The sequence below is a fragment of the Emydura macquarii genome, unplaced genomic scaffold (assembly GCF_026122565.2).
Source record: "Emydura macquarii macquarii isolate MOO-44397 ecotype Brisbane River unplaced genomic scaffold, CSIRO-AGI_Emac_v2 contig_968, whole genome shotgun sequence".
NCBI lineage: Eukaryota > Metazoa > Chordata > Testudines > Chelidae > Emydura > Emydura macquarii.
The window spans coordinates 7,631,150-7,650,746 of record NW_027131105.1 but is presented as its reverse complement, the minus strand read 5'-3'; the positions used below and the strand labels follow the sequence as shown (position 1 = coordinate 7,650,746).

The 19,597-nt window shown below is 60.3% G+C and overlaps 2 protein-coding genes across 3 annotated transcripts in view; one reads left to right on the top strand and one right to left on the bottom strand.

Annotated features, from left to right (window-relative positions):
- Positions 1-8,212: 8,212 nt before the first annotated feature.
- Positions 8,213-9,184, top strand: LOC137150267 (histone H4-like). The gene has a single exon (XM_067544072.1). The coding sequence runs from the start codon at positions 8,522-8,524 to the stop codon at positions 8,831-8,833; it is 312 nt and encodes a 103-aa protein (XP_067400173.1). The 5' UTR covers positions 8,213-8,521; the 3' UTR covers positions 8,834-9,184.
- A 619-nt stretch (positions 9,185-9,803) lies between these two features.
- PC (pyruvate carboxylase) overlaps positions 9,804-19,597 on the bottom strand; it is a 217,575-nt gene continuing 207,781 nt past the window's right edge. For both annotated transcript variants that reach the window (XM_067544070.1, XM_067544071.1), the window contains 11 exons: positions 17,883-18,027; positions 17,126-17,215; positions 15,769-15,990; positions 15,314-15,470; positions 14,737-14,977; positions 14,106-14,355; positions 13,563-13,807; positions 13,205-13,384; positions 12,768-13,019; positions 12,289-12,429; positions 9,804-12,142 (listed from right to left, as the gene is read on the bottom strand). In XM_067544070.1, coding sequence (XP_067400171.1) covers positions 11,894-12,142; positions 12,289-12,429; positions 12,768-13,019; positions 13,205-13,384; positions 13,563-13,807; positions 14,106-14,355; positions 14,737-14,977; positions 15,314-15,470; positions 15,769-15,990; positions 17,126-17,215; positions 17,883-18,027 — 2,172 coding nt within the window. In that variant the 3' untranslated portion in view covers positions 9,804-11,893. The remainder of the gene's footprint in view (positions 12,143-12,288; positions 12,430-12,767; positions 13,020-13,204; positions 13,385-13,562; positions 13,808-14,105; positions 14,356-14,736; positions 14,978-15,313; positions 15,471-15,768; positions 15,991-17,125; positions 17,216-17,882; positions 18,028-19,597) is intronic.

Sequence of the window (19,597 nt, the reverse complement as noted above, 5' to 3'; positions counted from 1 at the left end):
CCCCCAGGCTTTGGGGGAGATGGGGGCAGCTCCCTCCTGTGAGCCGCGTGGATGCCCCACACCATCCCGGGCTGGCACTGCCCACGGGCTGGGCAGACAGGATTTTTTTTTGCCAGTGTTTTTCTGAGGGGGTCTGGGCAGCAGGAGGCGGGTGGGGGTAGGGGTGCATTTACCCCCCCCCCCCCCATACACACTCAGGAAGAACCCAGGGGTGGGTTCATTCCCTGCCCCCATCAGGACTATTCTGGCCCCCTTGGCCCCGGCCCCACATGTTCAGCATGAAGTGAGCTTTGCTCCCCACACAGCTGCTGCGCCAGGGAAGGTGTTTAGATTACAGACCCCAGCTGTCCCCACCCCGGGAGTCTCGGGGGCTGACAGGAGACCTGTGCAGCGGGGGCTGAGAATGCCTGGGAAGGGGGCAGGGCTCATTCACACTCCTCAATGCTCATTCAACTCAATAGCCCCAATCACACTTGGGAGAAATATACATGACGTTACCCTCCCCTCCCCCCCATTGCAGAGGTGACGCTGAGCTGGACAACTGGGGGATCGTGGTGGATGGAGAATGTTGACCAGGGAATTGGGATTTATCTGAAACTCCCCCCCCCTCCCCCCAACGTTCCCCTTATTTGTGCTGCTCTCTGGCGGGGAGGGGTTGAGCTACAAATGCTTGAATGGGGAGGGGGCAGCTGCTTCTTCCCCCGGCCCCCTTTCTGTGGATCAAACTGACAGGTAGAGCCCCCCACCCACATCCACTAGATCCCCCTGCTGCCCCCCTCCAGTACCCTTTACACACCACAGAATGCCTGGAAATGGGGGTCCCCAGGATCAGGTCAATCCAGACCCCCACGTGCATTGCCAGCCCTGGGGGCACTCATTGGAGGCGGGTGTTGTCACAGAGACCCCAGGTCACAGGGAACATTCCCCCAGCCAGGCAGAGGGCCCCAGCAATGGTCATACAGGGGTCTGCACCCCAGAAATGGCCAGCTGGGCTGGGTTACCCTCTGCTCCCCACCTACCCCCACCGTGACTGCAGCAGGGCAATGCCAAAGACCCAGCTCCCCCCCATTCTTATTCCCAGCCCTTTAAATCTGGGTGACGGGGGTGGCTGCTCCTCCTCCTCGGGTAGACAGTGGGGGCAGCTATTGGGGGACTGCCAATCCAGTGCCAAAAGGGTGGGGAGAAGAACCTGTTTTCAGCCTGGAGAGGGACCCCCCCCCCAATGCCACCAAGCTGGCCTGCCCAACCCCATCCGTCTGCCAGGTGTCTGTCTGTGCCTCTCTCTGGATGTCTGGGGGCGAGGCAATGGTCCTGGCAGGGGTGTAGCAGGAGGTACTGGGGTGTTGGGGCCTGGATCTTGTTTACAGTTTGGCTGTGGGAAATGAGCCAAACACTTTGTTGTTAGTTGTGTGTTTGTCTCTTTGTCTGTTTGTGAGTCCATTAAAATCAGGGAATTGAGCCGGCTCTGAGCAGTTCTCCTCACGCCTGCACCCCGGCTCCGATCCCCCCACCTAGCTCAATCCTGGCCCACAGCCTGCTGCTGTCCCAGTCCTGGGTCCCCCATTCCAGCTCTCCCAGCGCCCTGCAATCCTGACCCGCGGGCGGCCTTTCCCCCTCCAGCTAAGGCTTGTCTGGCTGAAGACACCATGTGCAGTGGGCTGGGCTGTGATGATACACAACCGGCTGTGTGGCCCCTGCCGCCACGTGCTAATGAGGTCCAAGCATGCTCTGATCTGCCCCCATTGCAAAGGGGCCCCCCAGCCCACCTGCCACAAACTAAGTGCTTCCATTGCCAAGCCCTTAGCTGGGCGATGCGGTGGGGAGGATGCTAGCAGAGTCCATAGAAAGTGGGGCAGCCAGGAGCATGGCTTGAATAGGGGGTGGTAATGGGTCCAGAGCAGAGACAGAGCTATCCCACTGGTCTCCAACTCCCCACTTCCAATCAGCCCCATGGACTCCTCCAGCCTGGTATTTCCCCCCCTCCCCCTGGTTCAGTTGCATGAGCCCACCCAGGTTGGTACCCATCCTCCCATCATGGAGTCATTCCCCCTGACCTCCCTTGGCCCCTCTGATACCACCTGAGCTGCGGTTGTGACCAGTGGCTCGATGGCCAGAGTTCTGCTGGCTGGTTATTCCGGGGACCGCTGGCTTTTTCAGGGCAGCGGCCGCATTTGCAAATAAAGGGCTGTGTTCTCTGCCAGGAGTTGTATCCCGGCTGCCCTCTCAGCTGGTACCGAGCTGCTGCTGCTGTGCCCCAGAGCACTTCCTAGCACCAGCCACGCCGCCATCCCACAAGAAAGGGATCCGGGATACAGCACGCGCCTTGCCCACAGGCCGGCGGGTGAGCTGGATTTCAGGCTGAGCCCATCTGGTTGAGAAGCTGCCCTTGCGGAGGGTCACTCTGTGCATTGCTGCCCTTCTGGGGAACAGCAGCAGGCTGGGCTGTTGTCAGAGCCATGGAAGCTGGGAAGTGCCGTTTGCTTATGCACCAGTCCTGTGCAGAGGTCAGTGTGACCAGCAGACAGGCCCATCCCTCAGGAATTGGAGCCCAGGGAGCACATCAAGAATCGACTCCAGTCCGAGTGCCAGCCACCCTGCTGCCCGCACAGCTCCCTCCCCGCAGAGCCATGCATTGCCCAAACAACGCCATCTTCCGCAGACAGAACATTTGCTCGCACCCTACAAAAAAGAACTCCATTGTGCCCCCATCCCACCAGGCACGGCACAACACAGACAGCCCCTGTCCTGAAGAGCTCACTATCCACAGACAAGGGGTGGAAAGGGAAACAGAGGCACAAATAGGGGCTGGGCCTTGCCCAAGGCCACACAGTAGGTCAGGGCGGAGCTGGGAATAGAAACCAGGAGTCCTGGCTGCCAGCCCCTCTGCTCTAAACATTAGACCCCACTGCCCTCCGAGAGCCGGACTAGAACCCAGGAGTCCCAAAGCCATGCTCACTGTCTAGCACCACTTCTCTTCTCTTCCCTTTTTACTCCATTCTTAGAGTGAGTCCCCAACAATCGTAAATCAACTGGAATTATAAACTGTCTGCAGACGCAGACTCCTGTTTTTAGCGATCGTGATTAATCATGAATTGTTACTATTAAACGGGATTAACGACCCTCCGTCCTGCTGCAGCATCTTGACAGAAAGGGAAACTGAGGCAGACACAGGCGAACTAACTGGGCCGTGATCAGTGAGTCAGTACAGAGCTTGGAATAGATTCCAGGCACCCTGGCTCTCAGCCCCACCCTGCTCTAACCACTAGACACCATCCCCTTCCCAGAACTGCGGTTAGAACCTGCGTCCTGGCTCCCAGCCCACTCTGCTCCAGCCTAATCAAATCTGCACAGATTTTCCTGGGACCCGCAAAAGGCACCTCCTCGACACAGAAGCCACCCTCTGGGCAAATGTCAAGTCCCTGCTGCAAAGCACGGGGGCACTAGAGCTCCTCAAAGAATTTTTTAACGTGGACAAATCAATGAATGGTTTCCAACCCTTGTTCTCGGAAACAGCTGAACCATTTTGGCTGAAACGTTCCAAACAATTTCAGCCGAGGCACAGACGCAGCATGGGCCGTTTCAGGTTGCCTGGGTAAAGACTGCCAGAGACATACACAACTGAAAAGAAGGTCTTATCATGGGAACTGTCAGGCATCCTGAATAAAATGCAAGGCCGGGTCCACATCCTTAATTGAGCCTGACACCCCTTGTAATTGCCACCAGGTGGCCTAATTGAGATCGCCCGCTCCCCTTAACCCTTTCAGTGCCCGCGAGGGGTATACACTCTACCATGGGGTGATTAGCCATTGGAACATGCTCCTACGGGACACGGGAGAGTCTCCGTCTCCTGGTGGCTCCAGGTCTAGAGCAGCTGCCCTGGTAGATGCTTTGGTCCATCTCAAGTGATGGGGCTCCATACAGGGGGAAGTGAATGACAAGCTCCGGCCTGCGCCATCCAGGTCAGCCCAATGGTCCCCTGCGGCCCTAAAAATCTATGACTCCACATGGCCTTGGAAACCCAGCAGCAGAGGCTCTTATCTCAGGCAGGGTGCAGCCATTGAGTGCGTCCTGCTTCACAGGGCGGGAGACACGCAGGGCCTCCCTGGGGCAGGGCAGTCGACAGGAGCATGGCCCTGTTCCATGGCCCCCTCACCTCGCCCGCTGTAACCATGTGGTCCTGGCGGCTCTGCCGGCCACGGTGAGCATTTCGCTGATGTAGCGAGTCAGGAAAGCCCACGGTGCCCAAACCGCCCGACACTCTGGACCGTGTGAGGAGCTGGAAGCGGGGAATTTATGCCCAGCTCAGTCCATCCAATTGGCAACGAGGGGTCTCTACGCCCATCGTTTTTCCTGGGATCCTCCTGCCCCTTTGCTTGCCTGGCTCGTGAAGCCGGACACCAGTGAGCTGGATGGAAGTAACTCAAGGGTTAACTCCCACCAGAGCAGGGTGCTGGGAACAGTCTGGCTGAGCAGGCCCAGACTCAGGGAGGAAAATGGCCAGCAGCTGGGGCCTACACAATTCCCGTGCAGACCTGGCTTCGTGCAGCAGCTGGTCGCCTGGTGCCCACCTGGCCCCTTCCCGCTCGGCGAGCTCCACAAAATGCAAATGGGTGAAGCCAGGAAACGCTGAGTGCAGGGACACGGCCCCACAACCTTAACTCGGCCCTTTCTGAGTGACGTCCCAGCTCCGACCCCACAGGGGCTCCAACCACAGTGCCAACCCGCCTGCATCCCTCCCAGCCAGCCCCTTCCCCCTCAGCCAGCTGCTGCCAGTTACCACCACCAGTCCTTCATTCACCCTTCATCCACTCCCAGAGCACGCCCAGCTCCCCCTGACCGCCGCCAATCCCCCTGGGCCCTGCTAGCGGCACCCTCCATAAGGCAGCGCGGGAAGGAGGCATGCTGGGGCTCCCAAGAGCAGTTGTCATAGACTCACCATCCTGGGGCACCTCCTCCTGGTGAGACCCAGCATTGCAGCCCCTCTGCCTTGCCTGCTGTAACTGCATGGTCTCCGTGGCTCTGCTCTGCCTTGCTCTTCTCCTCTGGGCCTTGGAAAGCTGGCCGGCGACTCGGCTGTCCGACCAGGCCACACTGAGCCTCCTGCCCCTCCCAGGGGAGCAATGGCCCCGCAGTTTCCAGCTACAGAGCCCATCTTCGCTCTGGCAGAGCGCTGCTGCCTGGGGCACTCTTCCTGGCCTTGCCCTGCAGGCCCCGCTGTGGTGCCTTTCTCAGAGAGAAAACTCCCAGCTGCCTCTGGCCTGGATCCCCTCTCCAGGTGCCACAGATTGGGCTAACTGGCCTCATCAGATCCTTTAACCCTCTCACTGCCAGGATGGAGTATACACCCCAGCACAGCACACATGCTCCTCTAGGCTTTGATCACACTCATGGGGGGGCCAGGCAGAGGCACTCACATTTCTCTTCCCCCACCCCCGATCAGCTAATGGCCAAGCACAGCTCTGCCACGCTACTCCAACTAACCCGCCACCACTCAATACAGCTACACCTAGCACCGGGACTGCAGCTGGTGTGCGTGCAGAGAACGCCCAGCAGCTATTGCCTGCTCCACCTGGTGGTCAGAGTTAAGGCTGAATGGGCACTTCTCTCTAATAGCCATCAGAGCAGGTGGGAGGGAGGGAGACCCCACTGTTGGAGGGTGGGGAGCACAGGGGGTCTGCTGTATTCAAACAGCCGGCTAATATTGCCCGTGCCAGAGCTGGGCACACAAAGCCCACTTTACTTTGCTAGCAGGCAGCGGCTCCTTTGAACACCAGCCAGGCTTGGCAGGGGGCATGCTGGCACACAGCTGAGATCTGTAACTGGGGTGGGGGGAGCGAAGAGCACTTCTGTGTGTGACCCTCACAAAGCCCCCGCTCAGCAAAGCCCAACACAGACTTTCCATCCACTTCCAAGCCAGCCAATTCCAATGGGAGGGGGTGAGGGGGGAAGGGAGAACGATGTAGTGGTCCCTCCCTCCAGGATCAAAGTGGCTGGTTTCCCACATCCCACTCCCCTGCATACAGACTACAGGGGCAAGGCAATGACAATTTGATGATGCTTGCTTGTCTGTTTGTAATTAATTAAACTCCTGATGGCAGGGGGGGAGGAATTAGATCTCCCTGCTATAGAGTGGGTGTGATGGTTCAGCACGCCCATGGAATCGCTAAAGCTCCAGCACTGGAGTAATGCCAGTGGAGGCAGGGAGAAATACACTGAGAAGTCGGGAGTTCGGTTTTGCTAGACCCCACCCCTCATCCAGAACTGGGGATAGAACCCAGGAGTCCTGAGTCCCAACCCCCTGCATTAACCCACTAGACCCCACTCCACGCCCAGCATGGAAGGCAGGAACCCTGACCACCCTCCCCACCCCAGGCAGGGCCCAAGCATAATTTTTTCAAGCCTAGTACAGACTTGTAACATGGGTCTCCTCCCACACACATACCCATAGGGGTTGCAGCCTGGGCTGCCCCTCCCCCCCCAGGGCCTCCAGGCCCCAGTAAAGTGTACCCTTTCCCCCCCAGGCTATTGCTTTAATCACTGGACATTATTCCCTTCCCAAAATAAAAGTGAGCAGGTAAAGGCAGCTGGTAAAAGCACCGGGCAAGGGCTCCCTGTATAAACAGCCCCCCACACCTCACCCCAGAAGGAGCTGCATCTCGGCGCTGGGGGAGGGCTCCCTGTATAAACAGCCCCTGTGCTCCACCCTAGAGGGGGCTGAAGCTCTGCACCGAGGAAGGGCCACAGTGACCGTGTCCACATGCTGGCCCAGATTCACAACTGCCCGGCGAGCATGGGGAATTGTGCATGTGACTGACGGGCTTTGGATCTCCAGGCCAGCTGTCTGGGCAAGGGAAGGGGGCGAGGAGGCTTCTGAAACTCTGGGCTCGCTGCCTTGCAGAGATGAGCCAGGACCCTGCAAGTTCAGCCACCCTGGCCTTAATATCCACTGCCACCTTAGGGGTGCAAACGGCGCAGGCCGAGGGGCTGGATTGGAGCTGGCGCCCCCTAGAGGCCCCCAGATCGTATTCTCCCCCTTCCCCACCCCACAGCCAACCAGCCAGGCCTAGGGCTGGAGCAGAGCCTGCGCTGGCTACAGAGGACAGGCCCCATCTCCCAAGTGGAGTAAGGTCTGTTGCTAGGGGCAATGGGAGGCAGGAGCTCTCTACAGATGGCTGCCCTCCGTGGCTGGCGGTCTCCGTGTGCAGCAGCCTGAGGGGGCGCCCAGCTGTCTGTGAAGAGCCGGGGGACCCTTGAGTGGAGTTTAATTTAACAGCCCACTGGAGCAGCGGGTGCCGGGGGTGGCATTCGGCACAGTGCCGAGGGCTGGCGAGGCTCCTGGGCGGGCGGGGGGCGGCGATGGCTGTGTACGGGGGCGGGGGACGAGGCTCTGTGACTCGAAGGCGTTAAATCATGATTTGAGGACTTGGCCTTGAAGTCTATGGGCCCATGGCAGATGGGACGGAGCAGTGGGGGTGCTATGGGGATGGGTGTGTACGGAGATGGATGCTAGGGGGTGTCTGTGGGCTGGAAGGGTGGGTGTATGGGGCGAGCTACAGAGAAGCTCCAAGCCCAGCGTGGCTCGCTAAGCGTGCGCGACCTTGACAGCCCTGCCTTACTCAGGGGCGTGCCAGACCCACATCCCTGGGCCGGCGCGCTGCCCCCTGATCCCTGGCACAGCCACAGCTAGGTTCCTGGAAGCATGCTGGGGCACTTGGCAGTGCAGGCTCACATGAGCTTGACTTCCCAGGAGGCCCAAGAGCTCTCCGAGGGCCTTTTCCATGTGACTAATAAACACTGGTGCACTCTGAACAGGCTGGGCTGCCTCCCTGCAGATCCCCCTGGAGCGTGACTCCCTGAAGAGTCAGAGGCTCTAAATGCGCCGTGGAGAGTGCACGGTGCAGTACGGGGGGCTGGAGCCAGAAGGCCCAGTCTTGGAGCTGCTGAAGAACTGTGGAACTCACCCTTGTGGGCACCTAAGTGGTGGTCTGGGAAGAAAAATGGGGATCCTGCTGAGAGACGGGGGAAAGGCCAGAGTAGCATAGCACGCACCCTGGCCATCGGTGCCATCCCTTGAGAGAGGCATTGCGGCAGAGTTGCTAAGAATGGAGCAACTGGCATGTTAAAGCTGCGTGCGTGTGTGTGTGTGTTAGTGGCCGGCCCCTTGAAAGCGACATGGGTTCTGAAGCTCACAGACATATTAACAGCGGGGAGTAGAAAAGGAAGATCAGAACCTATACACTCCTCGATCCTGCACAGAGCACCGTCCCGTAGGCCCAAGGGAGGAGTGGGTTAGACCTCCCCGGTAGGCTGGGGCTGAGAGTCATGCGGCGGGCACAGCTGCAGTGTATTATATTAATTCTGTTAAAGTGAAGAGGGAGATGAATTATTAACAATCCTGGCAACTTAATGAGCTGGTGGGAGCCACTCAAGGAGTTTGGGGCCGACATGCCAGACTGCAGTGTCCTTCAACCTATTGTCTGTTTAGCATGTTGAACTAGGCTGAGTCGAAGGCTCCAGCAGGATGTCTGGCCAAGGCAAAGGCGGTAAGGGTTTGGGAAAGGGTGGTGCTGAACGCCATCGCAAAGTGCTCCGCGATAACATCCAGAGCATCACGAAGTCGGCTATTCGTTGCTTGGCTCATCGTGGGGGTGTAAAGCGCATTTCTGGGCTGATCTATAAAGAAACTCCTGGTGTGTTGAAAGTGTTTCTGGAGAACATGTGCCGCGATGCTGTGACTTACCCGGAGCATGCTAAGCGGAAGACCGTGACGGCTATGGATGTGGTCTATGCTCTGAAATGCCAGGGTCACACTCTGTACGGCTTCGGGGGCTAAATTCCCATCCACTTTGAAGTTGAAACATCGTGTCCTTCAACCGGCAACTCCAACCTCTTCTCCCCAGTCAGGAGCTCCCTCCGTGCTCTGCACGTTAACACACTCAGGAGGGCTCGCCTGGTGCTCAGATGTGGCTGCTTCTGGGGTGGGGCACAGCGGCTGTTTCTGCAGGAAGCCCTTGCCCGGCGCTGAGATGCAGCCACCTGTGGGGCGGGGCGCATGGGCTGTTTACACAGGGAGCCCTCGCCTGGCACCTGCTGTGGAATGTCCTGGCTAATAACACCCCTGCAGTGGTTCACTAAGCGTCCGCGCCCAGACCCAGGCAGCTACTCCGCTCTGAGTTTGGAGCCATCGGCCTCAGGGGCTGAGCTGAGACATGTCACCTAATGCAGCAGCCGAGTGCCCTGAGCCCGGGGACAAGCCTTCGTGCCAATCGGCCAGTGTGTGGGTGAAGGGAGCCCCCGTGTGGTCAGTGCAGGGTGGGAGATGGAGCCTAAAGGGTCCACAGGGTCTAGGTGGGGGAAAGGCCCTGTATTCAGTTCTCTGCCCCCTTGTTTCCCCACCCTGGGTCCAGCTCAGAGCCAGCATCCGCTAAAGGGGAAAGACCCCCATGTCTCTTTCCTGGGCCCCCCGATTTCATGTAATCGCACCCTGCACTTCCTGAGCTGACAGCGACAGCACGTTCCTAGCAGCACATCAATCAGCTGCTTTAAGCTAGTTTTCCTTTCAGAGGGGTGTGTGTGTGCGTGTCTGGCGCCAAAATGAGAGCGATGCTGTGCGATCTGCACCCGCTGCCCCCTGCTGTCCCAGCCCTGCCCAGCAACAAGTCGCTGTTGGGACTGATGGATTTTGGCTGAGCTGGAAGCACCCCACAGCCAGCGCGCCCCACACACCAACACCCCACCGGCAGTTCTGAGTCTCTCCAGCAGGGGGCAGTCTGGCCCCAATTCTCTGCTATTGTCACACACTCAGCCAGCCCAGCCATGAGCGGTTAGTGAGATGAGTTTTATTGCCCAGCCAGGGTCGGCCCCCTCAGGGACCCCCAGTCACTGAGTCCGTTCCAAAATGGCCTCCCTCCCGCCAGCCCGATGGGGCGCTGGGGAGGACCTAGCCGGTTCCCGGGCGGCAGCTCCTGCACCGCAGACTCTCCTCACTGAGGCGTGCTTCGTTCCCACACCCTTGGGCGGGGGGAGGAGGGGAAATCTCACTCACTCCCCCAACTCTGGGCAAACAACCCTGTAAACATCAGATCCCCCCGCCCCCCCCAACCCAACATGATTGCTTTGGTCACTACCCCATGGGTGCACCCTTTTACCAGCACCCAGGGAGCCACCATGGAATGCCCCGACCAGATGAAGAGACAGGGATATGGGGTGGGGGTGGGGGGTCGCTGGAGAAGGTGCAATCCCACCCCGGTTCTGCGCGGGGAGGGGCGTACGTATTTGGGGGCAGGGGGACGGTTGGCAATTAAGACAATAGACAAGAAACCTGATTACGCGCTAGACTAAGCCAGGGTTCAGGCAGCAAGGGGGGCCCCTCAGCTGAGGGGTCACCTAAGGCAGCATCATGGAAGGGGAAAGAAGCCCCCCACAGCCTGGGGTGGGACCCAGGCGATCGGGTGAGGCACTGATCTCCTACAAGGGAGAAAGGAGTCATGGTTGAGCCTGGGGGGTGGGACAGCCACTAGGGGGCAGCAGAGAAAGCAGTGGCAGGGTGCGTGAGAAGGTGCCCCCGCCCCTCGGCGCTGGGGGTACATGGGCTGGAGGGGTAGGGGGCGAGCAGCCCACATGGGCCAGGGGGTGTAACGGGGCTGGCTGGGGCAGCGCCCCCTGGGAGTTGATGGGTATACTGCAATTGGCAGCAGAGGCAGGGGGACCCAGTGGGGAGGCGGGGATTGGAGATGACAGCATCCCTCTCCCCAACAATGCATTAGCCTGAGCTCAGATGCCCCCTAGGGGTGGCAGAGGGAACTGCACCCGTAGGCTGCACAGTGCTGTGACAGGTGGGAATTCTTTGCAATAGTGTTTATGAAGTACCTGTGTGACTCTGGACCTGGCTGCTTGCATCACTGCCCACTGGGGGGGGAGGAGCTGATTTCGTCCATGGGAGCAGGGGGATAAGGGAAGGGGTCTGCCGTGCCTGCTGCCCGGGCTGGAGCCAGCCAGAACTGGCTGCAGTTGACACACAAACAGAAGGCCCTGCATTGGCAATGGCTTGCCATGGCTCCATGCATGGCCAGGACACTAACCACTGGGCCAGCTGAGAGCAGGGACCTCCAGCAGCCTGCAGGGAGGCAATGGGGAAAGCCCTGCAGCTGGAAACAGCGGACAGGGGTGAGCAGCAGGGACAGAGCGAGCAAAGCTGGCTCTCAGGACAGCAGGATCTGCTGGAGTCCTGGCTCCCCTCAACATGGGCTCTGCTGTAAGCCTGGCTTTCCCAGGCCTGCCTGAGGACCCTGTGACCAATCAGTGCTCCCTCGGCCTGGCCAGGCTGCCCTGCCTCACCGCAGATCCCCCCGGCGCGTCGCTCCGGGTGAAGGGACAGGAGGCTGATCTCAGCTGGACTGGCTGTGAGAGCTCACCGGGGAAGTAGAAGGGATGGCACCCAAAGTCCCAGCCCTGGAGTAGCTGAAGCCACAGGGTTGCCCTGGGGGAAAGTATGGGTCTGACACACCAAAGGGGGCACTGCCAAAAGAGTGTGTAAAGGCTGGGGTGTAACTCAGCCCCCCCTTAAGCCATGACAGGTGCCCAGACGCCCCCCGGTGGTGGCAGATGGAGTTGCAGCCCAAGCTGCAGGATGCACAGTCTCCCCTGTGGGTGGTGGGAGGAACGGCCCCTCCCCCACAAGGTGTGTGACTCTCAGGCTAAGCAGGATTTCAATGGGGATGGGGGGGTTGGAGGGGAAGAGAAAGAAGCTGGTGCGTCTCCTGCAAGCAAAGGGTTAAAAGTGGGTGGCGCACACCCTTAAAGTGACGGTGTGCCGGCTGCATCCGACACATTGGGGGGCTGGTCTCTGTCCAGGATGGGGGAGAGGAAGCAAAATGCAGTGGGGGGGTGAGGCCTATTCGATTTCCAGAATAAGGTCGTCCCCCTCTAGGTTCATGTTGGGTTTGACGTAGATCTTTTTGACGGTGCCACTTATGGGGGAGTTGACCACGGTCTCCATCTTCATGGCGCTGAGCACACAGAGGGGCTGCCCCTTGTCCACCGTCGCCCCCTCCTCCACCTTGATGTCGATGACCTTGCCGGGCATGGGGGCCCCAATTTGGCCCTTGACATCCTTCAGAGCCTTGGGGTGAAAATGCATCTCCTGGGGGAAGGAGGAGAGACGAGGTTAGTGAACACATCTCCTGCAGCACGACGTTAGATCAGGCCGGACCCATGGGCCCGACCCAGCTGTTCCCCACCAAATCAGAGCAAGGGGCCCTTCCAGCCCAGTATCCACTCCCTTGGCACCTTCATGGCTTGTGTGTCTTTGACCAGGATGGAGCGCAGCTGCCCGTTGAGTTCAAAGAAGACCTCACGCTGGCCAGCCCGGTTCAGATCTCCCAGTGCAAGGGCTTTGATGTGCAGGGTCTTGCCACGTTCCAGCTCCACCTGCAGGGGGAGACAGAGGGCGGTGAGGCCCCCAGGGCTCCCTGAGTCTGCAGAGAGCCTGAGCCGACCGCTCTGAGAAGCAGGAGCCGCCCCCCCCAGAATTCCCAGTGCTCCACTGATCCCAAAGCTGCCCCAAACTTAGGGCTTGGTGGCCTTCCCTTATCCCTACACCCTGCTCCCCACAGACCCCAACTGCCCCACCCACCTCAAACTTCTCCTCAGGCTCCCCTGACCCCTACTCCCAGGTCCAGCCCCCCCAGAACCGTATGTCTCCCCATACAGCCCAGGGTGCAGGTCTCCCCACCCGGGTCCAGGCCCCGTACGCTCCGACTCCCCACCTCGAACTCCTCAGCAATCTTGGGTCCCTCCAGGAAGAGGCGGGTGTTGAGGCACTCGACGGGGCCGAAGGTGGCCGTGAACTCCTTGAACTCGTCGAACACCTTGGGGTACATGGCGGCCGAGAGCACGTCCTCAGGGGTGATCTCCTCCTCCTGGTGCCGCGCACGCAGCTCCTTCTCCAGCTGCTGGAAGTCCAAGGGGGGCAGCGAGGCCCCTGGGCGCCCCTCAATGCGGGGCAGGTCCTTCAGCACCTGGGGGGAGGGCAGCAGGATCGCATTGTGGGGGGCTGGATTACTGGGAGCCTGATGAGAGGCCCCGTTGTTCCCTTGGAGTGAAAGGACTCAGGGAGATCCCAATTGAGGACCGTGATGGAGCCCTGCCCCCCCATTCCCTAGGATTCCCCTGCAGCCCCGCCCCACCCATGGTGTAGGCCCACCTTGGAGCGGAAGGGCTCGGGGAAACCCCCATAGGGGATCCCGATGAAGCCCTGCAGGAACTCCACCACGGAGAGCGGGAAGGAGAGTTCGTCTGCCATGGCCTCCACCTCCTGCCGCGACAGGCTGTTCTGCACCATGAACTGCGCCAGGTCCCCCACGATCTTGGATGATGGTGTCACCTGCACGGGCGGGAGACAGGTCAGTGCAGGCTGTCCCCCGTCCTGGGGCTGGTCAGAACTGACACTCCCCAGAAGGGAAAGGCCCCATGTCCCATTTCCCACCCTCCGGAGCCAGTCAGGCCCCCGCCATCGGGCTGGATCCGAGTGAGTGGCCCTAGAGGCCTGTGATGGCTCTGACCTTGATGAGATCCCCCAGCAGCTTGTTGGCTTCTACGTAGGCCTTCTTGACTGCCTTGAACTTGTTGCCCAGCCCCATGCTGTGGGCCTGGAAGTGCAGGTTGGTGTACTGGCCGCCCGGGATCTCGTTCTCGTACACGTCGGCGTTGCCCGACTTCATGGTGGCCGTGCAGTCGAAGGCGGCGTAAAGGCCCCGGGCCATCTCCCAGTACTCGCTGTAGTCAAACACCTTCTCCATCTGGATACCTGAGACGGGGAGAGGGAGGACATGGCGCTCGTCTGGGCTGCAGGGATAGGACGTGGCCCACCCTGGTGAACGGGACAGAGACGGGGCTCCGGGACGTCCCGTCACGCTGAGACCTTGGCTGCACAGCGCATCGGGGCAGAGCCGGGCCACGCATCAACCTCGATCTCTGCTCTAGCCCATCTCAGGATGTTCTTAGACTGGATCCGGACAGACGTCTTATTTGCCGCCCAGCCCGCCGCCATTCCCCTCCCCCAGCCAGGGAGAGAACTCAGCTGTCCCGGCGCCTGGAGGTAGTACCTGTGTCCTGGCTGGTGCCCCGGGTGCAGGCCACCAAGGCGCCCATGCTGGGCTGCGAGGTCATGCCCGACATGGCGTCCACGGCCACGTCCACGATGTCGGCGCCGGCGGCGGCACAGGCCAGCATGGAGGCCACTCCGGCCCCGGAGGTGTCGTGGGTGTGGATGTGGATGGGCATCTCCGGGAAGTGCTGACGCAGCGCCCCCACCAGCAGCTCCGAGGCGTGCGGCTTCAGCAGCCCAGCCATGTCCTGCAAGGGAGGAGAGGGGTGAGAGGAGGTGTGTGTGTGGGGGGGGGGGGGAATTGGAGGACAGTGGGGTGGGGGAGGGGTGAACGGGGCAGGGAGCAGGGGAGGTGGAGGGGGAAGCAGGTGGGGGTGCAGAGATGGGGGCAGGGGCTGCAGGAGGGGGTAGGCTGGGCAGGAGGGAATGGGGAGGCAAGTAGGGCAAGGCATGCTCTCTCCTGACACCCTCCCCAGTGCCAGGATGCCCTCATTGCTCCCAGAGGGTGGCATCTCAATCCATGATGTACTGGGCTAGGGGTCCCACCTCCCCCTGGGCTCTGCTCCCCAATTCTGCCAGTGCCCCTCAACCCCCACCTGGCTACCCCAGCCCTGGGCTCCCTTGGGTACCTTGATGCAGAGGATGTGCGTCCCAGCTTTCACCAGCTCCTCGGCCAGCTGGACGTAGTAGTCCAGCGTGTATTTGGTGCGGGTGGGATCGGCCACATCTCCCGTGTAGGAGATTGCGGCCTCCACCACCCCCCCGGCTTGCCCCGCCGCCTCCATCCCCAGCAGCATGTTGGGCAGGTAATTGAGGGAGTCGAAGACCCGGAAGATGTCCATGCCGTTCTCCTTTGCCACTTCACAGAACCTGGGGGTCCAAGGTCACCCCGGTGAGCCCCGGAGGGAGAAGGATCCCCATCTCACCCACAGGCACTGGGTACTAGGACCCCCCTGTAGAGTTAGCCCTGCTGACCTGGCCCTACAGGTCTGGCGTCAGGCTGAGTCAGCCATGAGACTCTGGAATCCCACCCCTCTTTCTCAGCCCCGATCGCTTCTCCCACTGGAATCTTGCCACCCCCCAAAATATCCTTGCCGGGTGGGGTCTGAAGCCTTGACCCTCTAACCCACAGCCCTCTGCTATCCCAGGCTTGGGCTCCTCCCACCCAGCTCCGCTGATGCCCCTTTACTCCCTGCCCCAGCTCACTTGAAGACAGAGTTGTCAGGGTAGTTGGTGTACCCCACGGCGTTGGCCCCCCGCAGCAGCATCTGGAAGGGGATGTTGGGGATGAGCTCACGCATCTCCTGCAGCCGCCGCCACGGGCACTCGTACAGGAAGCGCATGGCGACGTCAAATGTGGCACCTGGAGGGCGGGGCGGAGAGGTGGGTAGGTGTGATGTGCCCTGTGGGGTTACCCACAAGTCCTGCCCCCCCCAATCCCATGGTGGGTGTTCCCTAGAGGGGAAAGGCCCCATATCCCATTCCCCGCTCCAGCCAGCCAATCTACCTGCCCTGGGGCCAGATTGGAGCCAGTGCCCCTAGAGGGGAAAGGCCCTGTGTCTGTTCCCTGCTATCCCCTTGAGCCAGCCAGTCCCCCTGTCCTTGGGCTGGATTGGAGCTGGTGCCCCCTAGAAAGGAAAGGCCCCGTGTCCTGCTCTTACCTCCCCAGTTCTCAATGCTGAAGAGGTTGTGGAAGTTGTGGGACACGAAGGGTGAGATCTTCTTGAGGTCGTGTGTCCGGACGCGGGTGGCCAGCAGGGACTGGTGAGCATCCCGGAAGGTCGTGTCCATGAGCAGCAGCCCACGGTGCTGCCGCACGGCCTTGGCAAAGCCCTCGGGACCCTCCCGGAGCAGGATATCTCGGAAGCCAGCAGGGGGGTCGCCTGGAAAGGGGGTAAGAGAAGGGGTGGTGGAAGATTCCATCTCTGTAGGGCTCCAGAGAGACCCCTACACTGCTCCCGGCAGCACCCCAGGGTGTTGTTAGTTAGCCTGCAAGGAGTCATTTACACGCCGCACTGCTGGTGCTAGGAGGTGCTGTGCTGCAAGGGGGGGTGGGGGTTCAGTAGGGGGGGGCTCTTCCCTACTCACAGTCAGTGCTGCCCCCAACATGGTGCGAGGGGGCCCTGTGGGATCAGGGACTCAATAGGCATCTCGGCAACAGGTGAGGGGTCCCTGTATAAACAGCCCTCCTGCTCCACCCCAGAGGCGGCTGCATCTCAGCACCGGGTGAGGGATCCCTGCATATGAAGTGCTCTGCGTGGATGATGCCTGGTAAATCTTTTGTCTCTAACTAGCCAGGAACTAGCTCCATGAACGGGGTTCAACAGCTGAGCCGGGGACCTGACGTTCCCAGCGCGTGTGTGACTGATGCACAGGGCTGGCTTTAATTAGACAGGATGGCAGCCACGTCTGGTTATTATCGCAGTTTATTTCTTTGTTGGCCGCTAATCCCCCGCCTGAACCAGGCATTAAGAGAATGAACTACGGAGGTTTAAATCTCATTAAGGTTCTCTTGAGCAGCCTGTGAAATCCGTTTTAAGAGCTGATAGACCTCTAACTGCTCCCTCCCCGGGCCCGTGAGCAGCCTGGATTAGAATACAAGGCAGCTAATGATTTGCTGGGGAGCATGGCAAATGGGGCTGGTAGATGCAGAACTGGCAACTGTGACTCCCAGCCCTGTCCCCACCAACCCACTAGATCCCACTGCCCTCTGAGGGGGAGAACAGGGGAGAGAAAGGCCCTGACTCCGAGGAGCAGGGAGATGCAGGGAGGGAGTGGAATCCAGCCACCAGGGCAGAATGGGGGGCATTCTCCAATGTTGCATAGGGAACTCAGCCATCCTGCCCCCTCAGTCCATCCACAGGGAATGGAGACGGGCAGGGCTGAGGAATGGAGTGGGATGGGGCCCCAGTATGGGGAAGGGGGCACATGCCAGAGGAGGGGGCATGTGGGCAGCAGCCAGTGAAAGCAGAGCTGGAAGGTGGAAGGTGCTGTGGGGCAGGAGAGGAGGGGACTCACCCAAAGGCACAGTGGGCACAACGGGATCAATGGGGGATGGCTGGGCCTTGACGGGGATGGGCGTGGTGGGGCCGTTGACCATCACATGGCCTGGAGAAATAACATCAGCGTTAGAGAGAACTGTGCATGGAACAGGGCCTGAGCCAGGCCTCCTGCCCCCGCGGTACCGCGCAGATCCTGATCCGGGGCCTGGCCCTGCAGTACCAACTAGGGACCCTGACGTGGGGCCCACCCCCACAGAACCAGCTGGGGATCCCACCCTTGGGCCTGACCCCACAGTACCCGATGGAGATCCTACCCCTGACCCATGGTACTGGAGGGGGGACCCTGCCCCCTGGGCCAGTTCCCATAGTACTGGATGGGGACCCCACAGATGGCCCCACCCCCACGGTACCAGATAGGGATCTCACCCATGGCCCCAAACCTGTGGTAATGAATTCTGCCCCAGGGTCTGACCCCCATGGTGCTGGGGGAGGGGACCCTGCCTCCTGGACCCACCCTGCAGTACTGGCTGGGGATCCTGCCCTTGGGGCCCGACCTCATGGTACCAGCTGGGGAATCCCACAGGTGGCCACAACCAGGTGGAACTGGCCGGGGATCCCATCCCTGGCCCTGTAGTACCGGATGGGGACCCCACACCCTGGGCCCAACCCCACAGTACTGGGAAGGGACTATGCCCGGGCCCAACCCCCTAGTACCGGCTGGGAATCCCACCCATGGGCCTGACCCTGTGGTCCTAGCGCAGGGCCCCCCATACCCAGATAATGTAGCAGCTTCTGGGCCCTGTTCTGGCCCGGGCGCAGGTTGAAGAGGTCAGGGTTCTCGTCGATGAACTGTGTGTCCACCGTGCCCCGAAGGAACTGGTCATTGCTCAGCACGTTCTGCAGGAAGGGGATGTTGGTCTGGGAACAAACAGCAACAGGTTCTGAGAGTGGCTCTGGCATTCCGTGGGTTAAATCCCAGAGATTGCTTCTCTCCCCCACCCAGCCCAAGGTATTAACCCTTCCCCTCCTGGAGCCAACAAGCCCCCACCCGGAGCTAGCTGCTAGGATAGAGAAGATGAGCCCATTCTTCCGCTGACCCAGCGCTGTGTAGGCTGGGGCTTAGGATGGCTTAGCTACCTTTCTCAGGAGTGTGAATTTTTTCACCCCCCCCCCCCCAGTGATGTAGCTTGGTTGAACAAACCTGACTGTAGCCCAGGCCTGAGGCTCCAGGAGGGAGGGAGCTGCCTCATGTGTTACAGACATAGCAATGCTGCCTGAGTCTGCGGAGAGCCTGAGCTGATCACTCTGAGGTGGGGGAGCTGAGCCTTCCCGAGGGATGGTGCCTTGCCTGATGCCAGGGTGATGTACACCAGGAGCGGCTCTCCAGGGGAGAAGCAAGGCCTTTATAGCTGGGTTATTAAAGCCTCTTACTCCCTTTGAATCCATTGAATTCCTTGCACCCACCCAAGAGCCGATCAGCTCCCCTGTGCTGCAAATGCTGCTAACAGAGCGAGGCCCAGCTAAGAGAAGATGCGACAATGGTTGCATGGTCTGGTGAGTTAGTGCAGAAGGTGCAGGAGAGTCAGGATTCTATCCCCAGCTCTGGGGGGTTAGTGGTTAGAAGTGGGTGGTGGCTAGGAATCAGGATTCCTGGGTTCCATCTGTGGCCCTGGGAGAGAAGTGGCATCTAATGATTAGATTGGGGGGCTGGGAGGCAGGACACCTGGGTTCTATTCCTAGCAGCACAGCTGCCTAGCTGCCCATGTCTGAGGGAGGGGGAGGGAATGCTACCAGGATCATGCTTGTGCAGGGGGGCGTGGGAGGCGATGGGGACTGGCTGCTGGATGGGAAAGGCTGGAGTAAGCTGAGCCCACCAGGGCTGTCAGGAGGGATTAGACTCTGGGGAGCTGGGCTGTGTCTCATGAGCTGGATGGAACAACTGCTGCTGGGGGAACGGCAGAGTGGAGTGGAGGGGGTGTAATGAATGATCTTGGTGCTGCAGAGTGGGGCTCAGGGGTCAGCAGCTACCCTGGGATCTCCAGCCTCATAAACCCTGGGTCAGGGCTCGCTAGACTCCCCAGGAGCCCCGCCGTGAGGTCAAGGTGAAAGCGCTCTTGCTCTCACACGCACGCAATTACAGCATGAGTCTAGGGAGTTCATTCAGGGGATGGGAGCTGGACGCTCCTGGGTTCCGTCCCCATCTCTGCTGCATGATCCCGAGCCCGCCTTGTCCCTTCCCTGCGCCTCCATTTCCCATCTGCCAGGACGACCCTGACCCGACCTGCGGAAACCGCTGCCAGACCCCTGTGACCAACCCCCTCCTCTCCCAACCATGCCGAGGCCCTTAAACACCCGCCTCTGCCCAGGCCAACGATCCTGTCACCTGACATTGCGTGCTGAGAAGATAAAGGGCTCCTGACACCATGGCCAGGGGCAGCGTTGGTGCCACTGCCCAGCTCGCTGGCAAGGCCTTCATCAGGGATAATTA

Bases quoted from the DNA above. Each gene is read 5' to 3' on its own strand.
- LOC137150267 (XM_067544072.1), top strand. From the start codon at position 8,522: ATGTCTGGCCAAGGCAAAGGCGGTAAGGGTTTGGGAAAGGGTGGTGCT.